Genomic DNA, 20,461 nt, shown 5'->3' with positions numbered 1-20,461 from the left:
AAAACAGTGCAATCACTGGGATCCATCACTTGAACATTTATCGTCGTTCAAATCATAACGCAGTTCGATGTGATCGGTGACTGGGTTCATGACCTCAAATCATTTGTTAGTTATCGAAACTGCTGACAGCTCTTGAGGCAAATTCAGATGTGCAGTCGGAAGACGAACGCAAACTCGATTTGGGTCTTCAAGACATTTTGAGTTGTTGTCAGCCTTCATTTTCGATTTGTCTCAAGAGGGCAGTCGCACAGCAACACACTCCCATGCCTTCCCTCACCCACATGCAACCCAGTGGGTGCAGTCATTGGGTCTGCTCTACGCCAGCCACGACAATCATATGATACAACTCCACTTCCTCGTCCTCAACACATGATCTGCCAAGGCCAATAAAATCACAGAGACAAGGTAAAAACGAGATTACGGCTTTGGGAATTAGGTAGAGAGGCACCATTATTATATGAATTACGACACACTTTCAAGTAATTTAGCTTCTGTTTTACCTTGAGGTCAGCTGATCAGAGGGATGGAGAATCCTGCAGGTGGTGAACGTGTAGGTGGAGCTCGTGTGGGACATACATTTCCCTGGGAAGTTGACTAAATGAAAGGAAAGAGGAAAGAAGGGGCTGCAGTTGAATGGATGAGCAGGTTGTTAGCATGCAAATGAATCGACATGAATAGTGCAAGCACCAACAGAGTACATGAATTTGAAGGGGGGAAAAGCCCAACATCCACAGCAGAAACCCAAACCAAAGCAGCAGCATTTGTGGTCAGATTTTTGAACGTGTTACAGGAGCAACTTAGAATTGTATTGATTCCATTTTTGTTGTAATTCCCATCATAAATAAAAACTATATCATAAAACAGGGGTGCCCATTACGTCGATCGTGATCGCCCAGTAGATCAGGGACTGGTCCCAAGTCGATCCGAGGGGTATAGAGGGAAAAAAAACAAAAAACATTTGTGTCTCTGTGCATGTTAGTAATATATTTTTTGTGTTAATTAATTCACACTGCACCCTAATCATTTTATCAGTCTCACTTTCAAAAACATTTTAAAAAAAGAAACAAACAACTGCGTCACCGGAAGTTGTTAGCGCTCAGCAGTTGCAGCTTGTGAACAGTGTTGTTGCGCTATATCTTTTATCGTTGTCATTATTCTCATTCAGAGATTGTTTTGTACAATTAACCGAGGGGACCGGCAAAGAATGGGAATCTGGAGGGCTGAGAGAAGCGTTTTAAAATGGTACGCGTGAGCTACGATCGTTAATAGGCTGCAAAAGTGCGTCGTATGCCTCGGCGTCAGGCTGTTGCCCATCATGACGTGCGTGTGTACGTGTGCGCAGTAACGGGTCGATCGCGGGAGGTTGGTTGATCGAAAAGTAGATCTTCGGTCTAAAACGTTTGGGCACCCCTGTCATAAAACAAATAGCAGCGTACACTTCATAATGCCATTAATGAATGCATAAAGAAAAACCACCATGGAGATGAAAGACATATACTAATACGGCGACGGGATAGAGGAGAACGATCGAAATAGGAACATTTTCTGTGAGGGAATTTTGCAAGGTGTGGGGCAAAGCAAAGGTGTTGCTGCGTTTGGAATCAGAACAAGCACTGTGCTTGTGCTGGGAGGTAAGCCGCAGAGCAAAGTCACAAGGTCAACTCCAATATTAACCGGTGAAGAGTGTCGTGCCTCCATGTGACTTGGACAGCTGCATTATAATAACACCTGATATGTGAGCTCACACGGCCCTGAGCAGTGTCTGTGTGCTCAGACCGTTCACAAGCGAGTTGCTTTGACTTTAGGACACACAAAGGACACCTTGGCGTTACACATTCGAGGAGATTTGTTTTGAAAAAGAAGGAAACGTACATTCACTGGTCACGTCATTCTGTGCAGCTAAAAAACCCCAACGAGATCTAGAAATGAAGCTGTGTGCTTTTCAAAGATCCGCATTCAGAAATGTAGCAATTGAAGAATATGGGCATTATTGTGTTTGCAGTGTGCAGAGGTATTCAATTGCGTTTCTTCATCTCAATTAAAATATTTTAAACAGTGACGAAGCGCACCACTAAACAACCAAATTCCCTTTTTAAACGGGCACATTTGCGATGCAGCTCATTAAATTTTAACAATACACAATAACAATGCTGTCACCAGTGCGCATAGTGGCATCCGCTTGAAATGAAAATAAAGCATTGCAACGGGAAGGAGAATATGAGAAGAATGAAGGGGGGCTTTTTTTCAAGTGAATAAATATAGAATAAAACATAAAATAAAAGTACTCTGTTTTGATGGCGTTCGATGGCAGGACATACTGGCACTGCAGGCGGGATGGACGAATGTGTCGATGTGTGCAGATGAGGGTGACCATGCAAGACGGGGCTGTCACCACGGGGACGTTGAGGTGTCCGCTGTTCCCCGAACGCTCCCCTCCCGCCCACTACCCCGACGACAACCCCATGCTCCAGGGTGGGATGGGGTGAGTCGCTGCAACGGCAGCTAAGAGGCCACCTCACCAGGCATGTGGTCCAATGTGCTGAGTTCCGTGACGTCCGCATGTCCGTTCACTTCAGCGGAACATGCCGTTGAGGAAGACGGGGATGGACTTGGAATCGCTCCTTTTGGTTGAATTTCCTCGATTGTCCCTGCTCTTTCACCACGCAGGGTTTCTGAGTGGCTACTGGCATCAGCGGCGCCATTTCTGCTGCAGCAGATGGAAAGTGAAGAACTGGAGTACAAAGGGTCCAAAAGGCTGTCTCCCGACAAGACTGCACATGAGTCACTTGAGACATCGTCCTCCTCCGGCTGGTTCAGTTGCCAGCCATCCGCCTCGTCCTGCTCATGCGATAAAGTGCGGAAGCCCTTTGTGACCACGCCGGGTCGATCATCCAGCAGAGCGCCCATGTGGGGTTGAGCCAACTGCTGCCATGCATAGAGTGTAGCAGAACCTGGGGGTTCGAAATGACAAGGAAAAAGTTACATTTGTCATCTGCATCATTTCTTTGCAAACAATTGATTATTCAACAAGAACTTTCCCCTCCCGATCTCACCTTTTCGTGCAGAGGATAGACATTTTGAAAACTTATACTCATTTTTTAAATATCAAAATTCAAAGATACATTCAGTGAAACATCAAATCTACCAAAACGTTGTTGAGAGTAATGAAAATCAAACAATCACTGCTATGTGTTTGTATCAACCCAGGCTACAATATATACTTCAAATTTCAATATATAGATCAGGCAGTGTATATAATTCGGCCCAATAAATGTCGAGCTATATTTATTTGTGTGCAAAGTACTTTTAAGTCCACAACCAGACATACATATGTTGCGTGAAGGACAAGCTCTATCCCAGCAGAGTTTTGGTTTTTAGAGTTTGTATAGTGTGGATGCATTTGCACTTGTGGCAAACATGCAAGAGATGTTACCATACAAAATAACGTCACAAAAGGAAAGACAGGAAAGGAAAGGAACAAAATGAGCAGAATTTTATTCAAGTCTTTCACAAAGAAAATAGCTTAGCAGAAGAGAAAGGGGAAGTGCAAGGACACAACTTAAACGAAGGAAAGAAATGAGAATAGGTGAAGTGAAAACGGCAGAGTGCAAAGAAGGGCACTCGTCAATCTAACATTTTTCAAACACTTGTGCATTTAAGGCTAAAGCACACAACAAACTGCACAATTCAGTGTGCGTGGCTTTTTTTCTGTATTTGTATTTCTTTGTCAGTGCAACTGAGACAGGTTCTCGTTTTGCTTGGACATGTTGAGAAATAAATGACATCAGACACGAGGTGGCGCCACAAAACTGACAATGCACACGGGGACAGCAATTTGAAGTCAAGCTTTCAAATTGGTGAGCGCCTCTATTTTCCAAACATCTACCAGTATAGTTTAAAAAGGCACTGTAGCACTTTCGATGATCTTTATGTAGCTTGATAAGGAAAAACTAAACAAATAGCCCATACAAAAACATTTGTAGTGGATGTTGTCTGAGTTGGTGTTTACGAATGAATGAATCCACAATGCGAATTTTAGCGTTCTGAAAATAGTCTTGGAATCTATTAAATGTTAACACGCTGCGATTGCATGCTCATATTTCAAACCAACAGTGTGGTTGTGTGTGCCTGAAGTAAAAGGAATGCTGCAGAGTGAAACTGCCTTCTCGTGCTTCCAACACCTCCAGCAGACCTGTGACTGCAGCCGAAGGAGGTTGAGGGGGGAACCGTAAGCCCGGCTGAAGGCTGAGCTCCATCGCACTCGAGCTCCGTTGCAACTTTAGGGCACTCAGATACATTTGGGAATGCCGATGGGAACGTAAAATCAGATATTGACCGTCAAAAAGGTTCTGCTTTTGACTTCCATTTTGCGTCTGATTGTGACTTGGTTTGATGGGATCCTGTGGGGATTTTTCAGCATTTTCATTGCGTAAGGGAATTGGATTGTCTTTGTCATCGTGTGGCGGATTAAAGGGATTGTGGCTCTGAGAACAATAATCACCTTCTAGTGGCTTTACAATCTGCAGCTTCTCCGGGAGGTAGGATCTGGCGGTGAAAGAGTATCCCGACCACATGCTCCCCAAGGACGGATGCGAGCAGAGCGAGAACAGGCTCTCCGTCGGTGTCCCAGGGCCTCCGCTACATTCGCTGCCCCCTTTTTCCTCCTCTTTGGCCAGGTAGGCCAACTTCCTCTCCCTCTCCTCTTCAAAAAAACGTTTTTCTGAGAGGTAGTTGTCGCGGCGTAGAGACAGACGCCGCAAGGCTGTCTCCAGGTCCCGACTGCCAGGGGTCCCCGGGGTGCCAGGGGGCCGCTTGTTTGAGTCTTCTGACCTGGACCGACAGACAACGTTCTCATCAATAAAGCTTGTCATCACAATGAGACAGAAAGGTACAGTATCACAAAACTGCAATGCATAATCACATCTACACTAAATCTGTCAGAGGACTCACACATTTTTTTTTTTACTAGCTTCTGTCGTAACTCTGTAGACTGCATTGAAATATTGCTTTTGTTTGACAATTTTGATCCTCTAACACAATTCTATTTTGATGCTAGCCTAGGGCTATTGTGACATCGACAGGAACATGACCTATGTACATTTTATGGATTAAAAAAAAAGGAAATTAAGAGTAATTTACACATTTCCTCTGCATTAAATAATTAGTACCCGTTATCTGGGGTCTCCAGGATGCAGCTACTTCTGTTGTCCAGCATGATTCCACTTCCTGTTTCGCCGCTGTACATGGAGTTGGAGCGAGGTGTGCCCACCCTGCTGGAGCGGCCCGAAGTGATACATGATGACTGATTGGAACCTGGGATGTTGAGCGGAGAGGGGGCAAGCGACGAACGCTGCTGACGCATGAGGTTGAGGTTTTTCACGGTCTGGAAAACACGCTTTGGCTGCAGTCTAATGTGAAGACCACATGGGAGGGAAAAAAATGGATGAAACAACAAATTACGGCTAGCCTTTGAGGCAAACTAGGTTTCTAATTGTACCTTAGCTCCTCAACATCTGGGTCATCCATCTGCAGTTCTTTCCGCATGGTGCCCTCAATTTCTGCAGCCAGAGAGTCCTAGAAAAAAAAAGCAGCAAATTGTTAATGTGTGAATACAGGAGACATGCGCAGTTTAGATTGTGCTACTTTAAAGCTCACATTAACATAATACCTAAAATTAATGTAATTAAAATTAGCTACATTCTCTTCTCACTATTCTATTTTACTTGAGCCCGCTCACCATTGGGAACAAGCCCAGAGAATGGAAACGCCTCTGTGTGTTTGATGAAACGGCTTTATTTCTCAGGTTTTTCAGCTCCTCTTGAGCCTCATGTAGCATCTCCATGCATTCCGCATACTTGTCCTGCAACTCACGCAACTAGTAGAAAGGCAAAGAAAAGTCAAAGGAAATGTAACGCTATGAAAGTCAAAAACACAGCCAAGACAAAGGATATTCTGAGAAGAAATGTGTTTACTTCCTGCACTTTATTCTCATGGCACAACTCCACTGCAAGTCTAAGTGTACTCAGCAGATTATTTAATAGGTACACTAGTATAATCTTAGGACAGTTATTAACAACATTTATTTCAGAATACTTATGTATGAGTGAACGACTTAGCCAACACAGACAGGTGGGAGCTTCTGCATTGTCATCTGTGGTGACTATGATGTTTTTTTATTAATTTAAAGTTTTCACATTGATGAAAAAAACATTTGATTGTGAAGTTCAATATTGCACTGTAGAGGTTTGGATCTTGTGGTGATGTATTGGAAGACAAAGGTAACTGGGGTTTTTTTTCTCTCTTTTGGTAATATCTTCAAATCCCATCCAAGCGTGCTTGGAAGCGAGACTATACAGATAATTGCCTGTGAATCTGCAACGCTGTTTTTAGGAACAGTGTAGTAACAGGTTCTCCAGTGTGACTGTAGCCGTAGATTAAAATACTTAATACCCACTGAAGGCCCAGGTCCAAGACTCACCACCACCCACTGAGTGTTAAAATAGCATTGCAACAACATTTCCCAAAAATAGTAAACTCTCAGAATGCTGAGTGAGAGTGGAATAGCCACTGGAAATTGAGATTATTGTGTCAGAAAAATGTGATTTTTGGGGGAACTTTTTTTTTTTTTTTTTTGGTGACATCGCCAAACTTGATAATTGATAGTTACTCAGGGAACCCCTTCTCTAATTGGCTGACAAGTTTGGGTTAAAAATATACACTGATAAGATGGTCCCGGCCAAAATTCCATGGGTTATCAAAGCTGACGCATCGAAATTACAGTTACATTTCAAACGGCATCCATCACTTGCCTCAAAACTCCACATCAAGCAAATTCAAAGACTTCCAACTTAAGTAGTACAACTGGAACATTTTTCATGAGAAGAGCAGCATGGAAAATAGAATAGGCCAAATACTTTGATCATCAATTGTTTTTTCCTGAATTTATTTGTTATGGGGGATTTCAGGGATGTTTTAGGTGCTGTTTTCATGGGGTTTTTTGTTTTCTAAAAAAGTCCCCAAAGATGGCAGCCACTTGTCCCAAGTCGAGTTAAACAACTTAGTGTACTCCATCGTAGTGAAAGTTACTCTTGATTATCTCTATGAGCCGGGCTTAAACGACTTCCAGTATCACATTAGATCGTCACTCTGCACCTAATGCCATAGCCCAGTGAGTGCATTTTTAGCTTAAAATTTGTTTATTCGAGGAGGTTGCTAATGTGGAAAATGTAACTTTACCTCAGCAGTGAGTTGCCGCTGAGCATCTTTGGCAGCTCCAAGGTGCTGAGTGAGTTCTTCATTCTCCACAGTGTACTGCAAAAAATAATAACAAAATGCCCTGGTAAATACAAAGCCAATTCTAATAAAGTTGGGACGTTGTGTTAATCATAAATAACAACAGAACACAATGATTTGCAAATCAGGCTAACCTGTATTTAATTAAACACACAAACACAAGATATTTCATGTTAAAACTGATAAACTTGAATGTTGTGAGCGAATCATTAACCAGCAAATTCCAAAAAGCTGGGACCGGATTCATGTTTCCCACTGTGTTACAACACTTTTTCTTTCACCAACATTAAATAAACATTTGGGAACTGAGGAAACTAATTGTTGAAGCTTTGTAGGTGGAATTCTTTCCCATTCTTTCTTGATGTAAAGTTTCAGCTGTTCAACAGTCCGGGATCTCTGATATCATATTTTACGCTTCATAATGCGCCACACATTTTCAATGGGAGACACGTCTGGACTGCAGGCAGGCCAGTATCGTACTCATATTAATTTACTACATGCTCTTTTACGACAAAGCCACGCTCTTGTAACACATGCAGAATGTGGTTTTGGCATTGTCTTACTGAAATAAAGAGAAACATCCACAAAAAAGACTGCTTGGATGGCACCATATGTTTCTCCAAAACCTGTATGCACCTTTTAGCATTAATAGTGCCTTCACATCTGTGTAAGTTACCCATGCCTGTGGCATGAACAGCCCCATTCCATCACAGATGCTGACCTTTGAACTTTGCGTCCATAGCAGTTTGGGCATTTTTCTCCTTCCTCTTTGGCCCAAAGGGCAGGACATCCACAATGTCCAAAAATAATTTGCAATGTGAACTCTTTAGACCACTTTTCCCACTTTGCATCAGTCTTAGATGGGGCCCATCGGAGCCTGCAGTATTTCTGTGTGTTTTTGATAAATGGCTTTTGCTTTGCATAGTAAAATTTATTTTTGCACTTAGGGATTTAGCGCACAACTGTATTTACTGACATCGGTTTTCTGAAGTGTTTCTGAGCCATGTGGTGATATCCTTTACGCGTTGATGTCGCTTTTTGGTGCAGTGCCCCCTGAGGGATCGAAGGTCACGGGCATTCAATGTCGGTTGTCTGCCGTGCAGCTGACATGCAGGTGAATGTTTTGATAATATTATGAACCGTAGCTGATGAAATCCCCAAATTCCATGTAACTGTATGTTGACGAACTTATCCTTAAACTGTTCAACTATTTTCTCAAGCAGTTCTTCACAAAGGCGTGATCCTTGCCTCGTCTTTGCTTGTGAAAGACTGAGCAATTCAGGGAAGCTCCTGGTATACCCAATCGTGGGACCCACCTGTTCCCAGTTAAACTGTTCACCTGTGGGATGTTCCAAAACAGGTTTTTGATGTCCGTTTGCCATCAGTCCCAGGTTTTCTGGAATGTGTTGCAGCCATAAAACTCAAAGTTAATAATTATTTGCTAAATACAATCAGTTTATCAGAGTGAACAGTAAATATCTTGTCTTTGAAGTGTATTGTAGGTCGAACATTATTCGCAAATCATTGTATTCTGTTTTTATTTGTTTTGTTTGACACATTGGAATTGGGTTCATAACATGCATACAATACATACAACATGCAATATAAATACAAATAAAACATGCTGGCAAAATACAATAGGGGAATAAACACCATTTTGGCCTTTTTCTGAAGGTCTACTATCTGGGAGAGAAGATGAGTGATCTCCTCCTGCTGTCGGGACGCATCCTCAGACTTTCTCGCCAGCTCTTCAGCCAGAGAGGATATTTGCAGATTGGCAACACCTGGGCACATCAGAGGTTGTTCATTAAGAGGACTTCACCGCAGTCAACGTGGCACAGTGGTTAGCAGCACTTTCACAAAACAATCAACATAATGAGTGAAGGTGCTTAAATACTCACGAAGTTCTTTGACACAGTCATTGACCAACTGTTGCTCTTTTTCTTCATAGCAGAGGGTTTCTGTCTCCAAGTGACTGGCCTGGAGCAGACATTCGAACTGATAACTTAGACTGAACACTAGAGGGAAGACGTCTTAAGGGAAGCACGCGAAAAGTCTCCTGAGCAAACCTGAGCCTTCTGCCTGACTTTGTTCATTCAAATCACACAAGTAATACTCCGTGCATAACCTTACTTAAAGTAGACAAGTTATGATGACGTTACACAAATGTTGTGCATAACATCAGTGACTGTGTACGAACCTCAGAGCGGAGAGATTTATTTTCTTCTTCTAGATCTTTCAGTTTCTTCTGCAAGGAGTCCAGGGGGAAAAAAGTTGGCGTTGACACATTGTTCTCACTGGATAGGACACTATTTAAACACATGCATACACATCCACACACACTGATTACTAACAGTGTAAATATGATACACTAACTGCCCCCCCCCCGAGTTAGTTGCAAATTCATCATGTAATGAGATGAAACGAACTGAGATGTCAACAATACAATACATCCTTATTTAGATTGCACTTTCACAACAACTGTGACTGTAACAAATCTCTTTACAGAACATTTGGCATCGATAATTTGACCTCTGAAAATATATTTTGTAGATTGAAGATAGAGTTTAGACAGTACACTATAATATATTTATTATGGTTAATTTTTGGTGGGAAGTTTGTCCAGGATATTTCCAAATGGAAAACACTTTGACATAAATTTGGGTGTGAATTAGTTTTACGGGTACAGAAATAAAACCGAACTAGAATGAAACGTGGTTGTATTTTGTAGCGGTGTGGGATTGTGCTGCATCACACTGATAGGAGTTGCCAACATTTTGCTTGAGAGAAAAACAAAAAGCTGAAAAAACCCTTTTCAGTTTGACACCAAACAAACCCCCCCCTCAAATCTATATTCATAATCAAATGTGTATTTCTTTCATTTTGTTACACTGTAACTTCATGGCAAAATTGTATGTGAAGAGGAAGACACGATGAGACAAGATGGAAAATGAGCAGAGAAAAGGCAAAAAAATGAAGTGAGACTCACGGTGTGGAAGTGATCGACTCGCCCTCGCTTTCCTCAGCAGCATTGGTATAGAACTGCAAAAGCTCATCTTTCATGGAAACGTCATGGCGTAACTGGGATACCTAGTTGTGTCAAAGTAAGAGAGAGAAAAAAACCCCACTAACAATGGTTGTGTGTTGGAACATCCCACCATCGCTATCTGATGCTGAAGAATATCCTTTGATCAAGGACTATTTTCATAGTTTGATGGCATTGTATGGAAATTATGTTGAGAATGAGAAGTATGCTGATCACGATCAAGAAGCCATAAACATTGTAAGATCACACTCCCACCTCCTCTCGTATGTGCTCAACTTGTTCCTCCAGGAGTTCGTTTCTCTCACTCAGGGCCTTGTTTTTCTTGAGGAGCGACTGACCGATGCGAGCTGCTAATTCCAAGTCACGCTCTTTCTGCACAGGATCCATTATGAAACAACAAAAAGCTCCAGTATAAGCCACCAAAAAGAAAAAAAGAAAAAAAAGCTTGGACAATGAGATCATTTATTTTCAGTAATTCATTTTTGAAACCACTCATCCTCACGAGGGTTCCGTGGGTGTGCTCATGCCTATCCCAGTAGTCTTTGGGCATTAGGTGGGGTACACCCTGAACTGGTTGCTAGCCAATTGCAGGGCACACATAAGACAAAAAAACAGTCACGTTCACAATCACAACCAGGGACAATTTAGGGTGTTTAAAAAACCGACCGTGCATGTTTTTGGAACGAACATGCAAACTCCACACAGGGAGGCTGGAAACCCACATTTGAACCCAAGACCTCTGAAGTGTGAGGAGGACATAATTGGTCCATCGCCGTGCCTCCCCAATGATAATTTTCTTTCAGAAAAAAAAAACAAAACTAAATGATAATGATAGAGCAGCTAATAAAACAACATAATGTCAACACTCATTGTGCAGTCATGCAACACTCCTTGGCTTAATCATGAATAAGATGGCTGCCAAATGGATGATAAATCTCTTTAAGAGACAAAGCAAAACATCAATTAGGTTCTTAAAATAACCCTTCAGAAAAATTTAACTTTTTGTTGATGTTGGAAACGCTGTTCATTTAAAGACATTTTAATATCCATACACATCAAGCCATTTGAGTTCTCATCCTTTTCAACCTGTTGATTAACGAGTCGGTGATGTGCATCCGCTTGATTTGAATATCAAACGAGTGAAAGTCTCTCACCTCTTCCAGCAGTCGAGTGACGGCGTCAATGTCACTGTAGGTCTTTGTCATCTGTCCAACTCTATCAGCACACAGCACTGCACAGACAAGACAAGGTTTACTTGCACTTTAAATGCAAACCACTCCCACACTTCATTGATACCATTGAAAATAACATTCATTAAAAAAAATGTTGAGTACATAATTCCAACGATAATTATGACTAACCACTGCTTCCTTACACTATGTCCAGCAACATTCACAGGAATATCAAAAATAATAATAAATATCCACAAAAAAGCATCACAATAACATATTAATAAATATTTTGACTGTATAAATGTATTCTAAGAATCCATCCATCCATTTTCCGAACCGCTTTATCCTCACAACGGTCGCAGGGGGTGCTGGAGCCTATCCCAGATGTCTTTGGGCAGCCGGTGGGGTACACCCTGAACCGGTTGCCAGCCAATCGCAGGGCACACAGAGACGAACAACCATCCGCACTCACACTCATACCTAGGTACAATTTTGAGCGTTCAATCAGCCTGCCAAACATGTTTTCGGAATTTGGGAGGAAACCGGAGGACCCGGAGAAAACCCACACAGGCCTGGGGAGAACATGCAAACTCCACACAGGAAGGCCGGAGCCGTGATTCAACCCGCGACCACTGCACTGTGATGTTGACGCGCTAACCATTAGACCACCAGGCCGCCTATTCCAATAATATATTTTTTTAAATTCTCAACATCGTTGCTATTTGAACAAATACAGCATATTGGTGAGTACATAAATTCATCCTGGCTTAACCAGGGTATTGTAATACTAATGTCTTGAACACAGCCAGAGACTGATTAAGATTACAGTGTTCAATGAAGTTATGGAAAAATAACAGTTGAAATCTGTCAGTGTGTCACACCTGCAAGCCATTAAAACGTACCTACCCCAAGTATGTGTCAAAGGTTGTCTCTCGAACGTGTTCAAGGTGTGTGATAGCTTTCTGTTTGGACGTTTAATACCACACAGCAGCAAGAAGCACGCACATATTTTATATTTCATTTACTTAAAGGGGACTTCCAGTACGTTATACTGTACATTCTATAATAAGTTACAGACCCCACCACGAAAAACTGGAAGAAAATGGATAGATGGGTGAATGGTTACAGGGACATATAAAGTCGGGGACCTTCCAAAATGCAAAACAGAGGTGAGCAATGCAAATAAAATATTTTAATTTCTTTCAGTGCCACAGGTGGGCCAGGAGCTCCCATTCTTAACATCGGGACAATACTGACGAGATTTAGCTTGAAAACAAATGATCAAATGAAAAAAAACCCCCCCCACACTTCATAAAAGCATATACTTCGGGCCAGAGGCGGTTTTACCTGGTGGCAAAGTGTAGCCACCTCCACCAAATGCCTCGCCATCCCAATTGCCAACACTGTTGGCAATAAATCCATTCCTACAAAATTCAAAATTTTATTCCAAATGTTCCTGATATTGTCTCCATAGTATGTAGAGGATAAACATTTTAATCACCAATTTAAAATTCACTCCCTCTCCTTCCAAGAAAAATGGTTGCATCTTTATGTGCCACCAATTATATACATATATATTCGAGCTGTCAGTTTAGCGCGTTATTATCAACATTAATTGAAATGAATTTTAACGTGATTAAATTTTTTTCTTGCGAGATTAATGCGGCACACGTCACAGCGGATTTTACGTTGCTCTATAAATAAACCGGAAACAAAACAACAAGTGCGCTGCAGAAGTCCACGCCCATGTCTGTTTTGCCAGCCATGGCAGCGCGAGACACCGAAAACGGATACTTAAAGAGTTTATGAATGGAAAGTTTAGTTTTAAAAAGTTGTCAGATTGTTCCACTGACAAGACCAAAGTTACCTGTATGTTTTGCAGTCGTAAAGTGAGCTATCATCATAGCACGTAGAGTCTGAAATACCACTTAATGGCCAAGCACACAGCTGATGTGAGTACTCCGTCCCCTCATCTAAGACAGACAGCTATAGATCATTTCAAAGTGAAGAAAATGGAGAACACGACGAAGAACAAATTTGCTGAAGCCATAGCTAAATCTATGGCTACTGCATGCAAGCCTGTCACCATTGTCAACAGCCATATTCAAGCTGAAATCATTCGCATTGCATCTAACGACTCCACTACGGATTGCCAGCGAGAGCCTCCATTACAAGCTGTGTACAGAGATTGTACGTAGCGGAGAAGGCTAAGGTACACCAAGCGGGAGAAGAACGCGCTTGTTGTTTTGTTTCTGGTTTATTTATAGAGCAATGTAACACCCGCTGTGACGTGTGCCGCGTTAATCTTGTGAGAAAAAAATTAATCACGTTAAAATTCATTTAAATTAATGCCGATAATAACGCGCTAAACTGACAGCTCTAATTTTCTCTATTTATGTATATATCCATCCATCCATCTTCTACCGCTTATCCGGGGGCAGCAGCTTTATATATATTCAAAATTGAATTTTGTTTACTACAAAATGAATAAAAAATGTAAATATTGAGCAATAATGAAAGACTTAGTTTGGTTGAAAACAGGTGTTCTACTCATTTGTGTCAGTGACTGCAATTTAATATGTAATGTGATGGATGTTTTCCTGGTGTTTTACACACAACATATTGTCAGCCATTTCTCCTATGTCACAGACAGCATGAAGAAGGGATTTTATAATGTATATACAGTACTGTAGTTGGGTTAATCAAAAACAATAAGTTTGTTTTGTGTTGTTACATAAAACCTAAGTAAACCTTTTAGCTCCGCTGACTGCAACAGGAGCAGGCCTAATAGAATAAAAAGTCTCGAGCTGAGGCAGTCTACAAAAATGGCTACTGGGCAACAGACAGTAACTATACTGTAAAAAGAAAACTAACACCAAGACAATGCCCAATGGGGCACAAACCCAGAAAGCAAGTCATAATCAAATATGATACATGCTTATCCTCACAAGGGTCACGAATGTGCTGGAGTGTATCCCAGCTGTCTTCGGGCAGTAGGCGGGGTTGACCCGGAACTGGTTGCTAGCCAATCGCAGGGCACAAATAAACAATCAACCATTTCACTCCCACTCACACCTTGGGATAATTTAGAGTGGTCCATTAACCTGCATTCCATGTTTTAGGAATGTTGGAAAAAATACGGGGTGCCCTGAGAAAATCCACGCAGGCATGGAGAGAACTAGCAAATTCTATTTTCTGATGTGTTTATCCTCACAACGGCCGCGGGGCATGCTGGAGCCTATCCCCAGCGCCCCTTTGGGCAGTAGGCGGGGGACACCCTGAGCTGGTTGCCAGCCAGACAGGCACGCACAAACAAACAACCATTCACGCTCACAGGGACAATTTAGAGTGTTCCATTAACCTGCCATGCATGTTTTTGGAATGTGGGAGGAAACCAGAGTACCTGGACAAAACCCAGGCATGGGGAGAACATGCAAATCCCACACAGGAAGGCCGGAGCCAGAATCGAACCCTGCACCTCTCCACTGGGAGGCTGACCTGCTAACCAGTCGACCACCGTGTCGCCACGTGGAGACATCAAGTCTCTTTAAAACAATGTCAAATCAGCATCCCTTCGCAGCCACAAGTATCCCAGGTCAGAGCAATCCAAGGGCACGAGGGCTTAACGACTTAAACACAGCAGGAGCCATGAGGAATGAGGAGTACAGTAATTCTAAGCACAAACAACAAAAAGACCACCTTCAGAAAGAACTTGTTGCTCTTCGTCCATCTCATCCACTTCCACCTGTTCTAGCTCACTCTGACGAGCATGATGAACAGAGTCCATTTCCTCTTCTTCTCCAGTGCTTCCTTGTCCAGGCAAATGAACAAACTCTGTATCGTTCTCTTGCAGCCACTCTGCTCCATCGTCACAACCATTAACCGGAAGAAGTGCTGCCATCCCCCATTCAAATTCAGACTGCTGAACCACAATGGCTGCAGGGGCAATTCCAGGGCACCTCCATGCGTTGTAGACATTCTACTTGTTGATCCACGAAATTATGCGAGCCTTTTAGCATGTCTGATGTCATTTGTGCTATCTGGTGTGTGTGTGTGTGTGTGTGTCTGTGTGTCTGTGACAACAAGACAACCAGACTCCTCCCCTCCTCTGTGATTGGTCAGTCAATGGTTCATGCTATTATCTGACTAGGGTAAAGTGAAGGTGTATATTTTTCAGCCCGCCACCAGATGTTAAAGGTTAAAATCATTCCAAATAATTCACCATTACATCTTCATGCACATTGGCATGTTCAAAAGAAAAAAAAACCCTCCAACATTGTGCAGGCTGGAATGTTTAATTTCCAGCTGACCACTTGAGAAAACAAAACAAAACAAAAAAAAAAAAACGCTAACCTCAGAATGCAAAGTTGATGAGGTGTGTGTAATATAAGAAAGGCCAATCCTTAACCCCCCTCGAGTGAAAGTAACTTGGTAGAGTCCTGTTCAGTCTCTCTAGTGACAATAGTGCCAGCAAACAACAACAGACATGCACCTGTTTGCAAGGTGTCGCCACACAGTCTTTAGTGGTTGAGGTTTTGCTACATGTCAAAGCACAAACTGTGAACCATAAATGAATGTGGGTCACATCCAAGAATCCCGACTTTCTGCTCATTAGTGCCTGTTAATTATTGAAATTGCTCAACAAAATTGATGCCAGCTTAGTGAGTTCCGCCTCGCTTGAGTAACTCAACTCAAAGGCAGTATAGCTGGAATGGTGCAGTCAACAAAAGAGTGCTGCACAATTTGTGCAGCACTTTGCCATTTGTCTTTCTGGTCACATTTACTTTTACCTTTATTCCAAAAGCCTTTTATTTTTCTTTTACTCACCCACACTCTTATTTCATGAGCATAGCCAACTTATAAAATGTGGTTATGGAAAAGGACAAAATTGTTGGTACTCCTCAGTTAATGAAAGAAAAGCCCACCGTGATCACAGTAAGAACTTGAATCTGAATTCATGTTTTTTTTAAAAATAAAAAATAACCAGTTAAAATTCAGACATTCTGCTTTGATGGAATTATTATCAAACACATCCTCATGAAAGAAGCCTGGACAAAAATGATGGTACAACTTGAAATGTTTCGGAATAATTTTAATAGAGCGTTAACCTAAGGCATGTCCTCTAATTGACATCATAGGTGCCTTCACACTTGGAATCAGTGAGTCTACCTAGTTAAAGGGTTACAAGGGGTCACTGAGATTTTTGGTGGAATTTTTTTAAAACAGTGGAATGAGCATTTCAAACAACTAATATCCTCCATAACAAATTAAATGATATTGATGAACATTTATGCATTTCTAATCATATTAAATCATTGTTGATCATTACTGTGAAAAATCCTTAACATTATCAGTGTATTCAGATCGATGATTATCATTAACTATTAATAACAATGTTTCATGAAAAGGTAATTTGAGCAATTCTGTGTCTGTAATTTCTTGAATATGATCCGCATTGGAATGGAATGCGGCCGGGGGGAAAAAAAATGGATTTTGCTTGTACCTTTATATATGTGCCCACTTACCCCGCAAAATTGCTGCGCCCTATGCTCAAAAAATAGCAACTTAACAAGTTGCTATTCATATGGGCAGACTGATTGATTACAAATTTGAATACGCCTGTGATGCTATTTAGAGGACACACGTTAGTTTAAAATGCCTCGATGGTCAATTTACTTATACGACGGGTGTCATTTTTGTTTTTTTCGTTCAGTTCAACTTCTGTTGAAGCACAATTCAAAAGCAAAGTCAGATTTTCATTGGTTAAGTTTCAGTCAACAACTTTATTTTTTTATCAATTTCAAATTTCATTTCAAAGTTATTCATGAACAGAGTGAAACCAGCAATTTTGTCCACGTGTTAATACAATTGATTAGATTAGTGTGTATATTAGTGTAGCATAAAAAAATAAAATAAAGATTAAATTATGATTGTGTTCTTGGCTATAGTTAGCTCATTCCAGTATTTCTGGTTTGTCGGTCACAGCCCTAATTTTCAGTAAAGAGATGATTATATCACAATACTCCCAAACTGCAAATCTCGAGAAGCAATGCATTTTTCAGCAGTGGTCCACCAGAATAATTCAGCACACTTATCGCAAGATTAATTCATCAATGCAAACATTTGAACAACAGAATCCTTTGTTTTGATTCATCATTTGTTTTGTTTTAAATATTTTTTGTAAGCAGACATGAGTAAAATAAATAAATACATACACCAACGTTACTGATTAAACATTTTTTGGATTGGTGGGGAATGGGTCAAGGATAAAAACACATTCTTTTTTTGTGTGTATGACTCGAGATAAAGGTGATTGAATACCAACCCCACTTTCAGAGGTGGTTCATTTTCAAGTTGTACTTGTACCAGTATCAAATTCAGAGACTTTTTAAAGCAGCAGCCGAACACAAAAGGCATTACATACATTGTGCAGACATATATAAAAATAATGTTAGGTGTTGGGATATTTTAATAAATAATGATTATAATAATAAAAATTCTTATTATTCATTTCATTTATAAGCGCCTTTCGAAACACTGATAAACACTTACCAACCAAGAACAAAACAATAAAAAAAAGTGAGTTCCAGAGGTTGGGAACAGAGCGGCTGAAAATGGTGAAAAGTATGTCTGTATGGCCTCACTCTTTGCCAGCTAAAACCCCAATCTTTCAACGCAGTCAACACCATTCATTTGAGTTGAAAATCAAGTTACATACAGCAGCTGGCAGGGTGCTATCGTGTATTTCAGAGTAGTATGTAAATCATAAGACTAAATAAAAGCCGACCTACTCATACATCCCTCTCCCTTTTACAGTGGGGCAAATAAGTATTTAGTCAACCACCAATTGTGCACGTTCTCCTACTTGAAAAGATTAGAGAGAACAGAAATCGTTTGGCCTCCGTTATTGCCAACAAAGGGTACATAAAGTATTGAGATGAACTTTTGGTATTGACCAAATACTTATTTTCCACCATGTTTACAAATAAATTCTTTAAAAATCAAACAATGTAATTTGCTGAGTTTTTTTCCCCACATTCTGTCTCTCATGGTGGAGCTTGACCCATGTTGGCAATTACAGGCCTCTCTAATTTTTTCAAGTAGGAGAACTTGCACAATTGGTGGTTGACTAAATACTTATTTGCCCCACTGTATATCTCAGACTAACACCAAGCTGACAAAATTCTAGTCCTGTTTTTGTATTTTGCAAAAAAAAAAAATGCACATGATGTTAGTGTTCAACTACATGAACACATAGATCAAATTGTCTGTTCAAGTAACTTTGCCACGCAATAACCACATCAATATTGCTCCAGAGTCCAATTGTTTGGTGTGTTCACAAAGAATGGTGGCCTCAACTGTATAATAGTAAGCTACAGTGAAACTCCTCTACAACGACATCATGTTTGCAACAAGAAATGTTTCACAACAGGGGGTTTTCACTATAGCAAATTTGATCTCTGATGTAAACACACACACACACACACACACACACACACACACACACAAACAAATGTGTACTCTTTATTTTTATTCCAATAGTGCATAAGTATGAGCATACACTTATTTGACACTTCATATAGTCAGTGTAGAAAGAAAAAAGGCAAAGAAATTGCGAAATTTACGATCAGCATTCACTTTCACTTACATGAATTTCTTGGATAATGTATTTTATTTTGTTTCCTCCGCCTTTCATTTTGATCACATTTACCCTCTCTTCCAGCGTCAGAGCTCTTCTTTTCTTAGCTGCTTGACATCCACAGGTCAGTTTTTAGCCATTTTAGCAATGCAATGTTCTTACTGAGTCTGAAACTAACAATAACAAATACTTCCTGGACTACTGCATATGTGTAAACCAGTGTGGTGGTTGCTGTTGCCGTTTCCGAACGAAACAGTAGAGGTCGCTGTTGGATTAGACTTCATTGTAGTGAATCTCATTGCGAGGCAAGAGCAGAGAAAAATATCTCGTATAACGCAACAGGGGTTTTTTTTCATTGTATGGGGGCAGGAAAGTGGGAATGGTGTTAATGCATGAATATTTTTTCACACTCGGGGGTATTTTCGCCCATGTACTGTAGGTTTCGTTGAAGAGGAGTTTCACTGTACTGACATTAAGAGAAATGTCAGTACAGTGATACAGTGAAATTAACAAATTTTTGGTCTTTGGTTTCATTGTATCAGTGGCGGATGCTGCTCTGTCAAGGAGGGGAAGCTCAATTTCAGCCAACATCATAAAATGTGTCCGTTTATTTATACGTGAATTCTACTCTCTGTTCCTTTTCAAAAAATGAAAAGGATGCCTTCACTATAAGATCGGTGATTGGCTCATTTCGCTGTCAATCAAAAAGAGGTTCAGCCTCAGACAGATCATCCAATCATCATGCAGAAAAGCTGAGTGTCCGGGCCAGCCGATAAACGCCCACTGTCCATAGACTCCCAGAGACGTTGAGCGTCCGATGGGCGGGACAAAACCAGCATTTATCCAATGACTCTCTGGACGCCCAGCGTCCGCGCAGTTGACGCTCAGCGTCCACACAGTTTAAAGCACAGTGAAGCTGTGGGAATGAATGAGAAGAGAGTCGCGTCGTAACCAGTAATAAGAAGCTGATTCGGAACAAAGGTTGAGCGCATTTTAGTGCATATTTAGTCAATGACATGTCCACACAATTGTACGTACACACATATTTCTGATCACTTACTTTTTGACATTTTAGGGGAAGCTGAGCTTCCCTTGCAGTCTTAGAGCAATCGCCTCTGGATTGTATACATAGTTCGGTATTGTATAATAACTGTAAAAAATAAAGCTGACAACTTCACAAATTTCACCTATCACGGGTTCTTTTTGGAACGTAACCCCCGGTGATAAATGAGGGTTCACTGTATCTGCAATCGGCATTGTAACCCGGCTGATATTAAGAGTAAAATATCGTTTGGGAGTTTGAACGGTGTC

General features: G+C 41.1%; 1 protein-coding gene and 1 long non-coding RNA gene across 6 annotated transcripts in view; one reads left to right on the top strand and one right to left on the bottom strand.

Annotated features, from left to right (window-relative positions):
* Positions 1 to 20,461, bottom strand: part of LOC147203330 (trafficking kinesin-binding protein 1-like) — a 37,974-nt gene that overhangs the window by 4,137 nt on the left and 13,376 nt on the right. For 3 of the 4 annotated variants that reach the window (XM_086113067.1, XM_086113064.1, XM_086113066.1), the window contains 13 exons: positions 11,494 to 11,570; positions 10,595 to 10,711; positions 10,283 to 10,383; positions 9,494 to 9,602; positions 9,195 to 9,273; positions 8,947 to 9,077; positions 7,237 to 7,311; positions 5,738 to 5,875; positions 5,498 to 5,574; positions 5,169 to 5,408; positions 4,502 to 4,830; positions 2,520 to 2,951; positions 501 to 594 (listed from right to left, as the gene is read on the bottom strand). In XM_086113067.1, coding sequence (XP_085969193.1) covers positions 501 to 594; positions 2,520 to 2,951; positions 4,502 to 4,830; positions 5,169 to 5,408; positions 5,498 to 5,574; positions 5,738 to 5,875; positions 7,237 to 7,311; positions 8,947 to 9,077; positions 9,195 to 9,273; positions 9,494 to 9,602; positions 10,283 to 10,383; positions 10,595 to 10,711; positions 11,494 to 11,544 — 1,973 coding nt within the window. In that variant the 5' untranslated portion in view covers positions 11,545 to 11,570. Of the gene's footprint in view, positions 1 to 500; positions 595 to 2,519; positions 2,952 to 4,501; positions 4,831 to 5,168; positions 5,409 to 5,497; positions 5,575 to 5,737; positions 5,876 to 7,236; positions 7,312 to 8,946; positions 9,078 to 9,194; positions 9,274 to 9,493; positions 9,603 to 10,282; positions 10,384 to 10,594; positions 10,712 to 11,493; positions 11,571 to 15,210; positions 15,572 to 20,461 lie in introns of those variants that run through there. The other variant, XM_086113063.1, reaches the window with a different exon arrangement.
* On the top strand, positions 4,747 to 9,499 carry LOC147203331 (uncharacterized). Of its 2 annotated transcripts, none has more exons than XR_015101142.1 (3): positions 4,747 to 4,888; positions 5,189 to 9,136; positions 9,245 to 9,499. It is a non-coding gene; the product is annotated as an uncharacterized LOC147203331 (long non-coding RNA). The 2 variants fall into 2 exon arrangements; XR_015101141.1 differs by lacking the exon at positions 9,245 to 9,499 and having other exon boundaries at positions 5,189 to 5,365; positions 8,968 to 9,116.

Source organism: Hippocampus guttulatus, chromosome 6 (genome assembly GCF_054856545.1).
Source record: "Hippocampus guttulatus isolate MCC_2025c chromosome 6, RoL_Hgut_1.0, whole genome shotgun sequence".
Lineage (NCBI taxonomy): Eukaryota > Metazoa > Chordata > Actinopteri > Syngnathiformes > Syngnathidae > Hippocampus > Hippocampus guttulatus.
The sequence above is the reverse complement of the archived record's forward strand: the minus strand, read 5'-3'. Positions and strand labels throughout refer to the sequence as shown.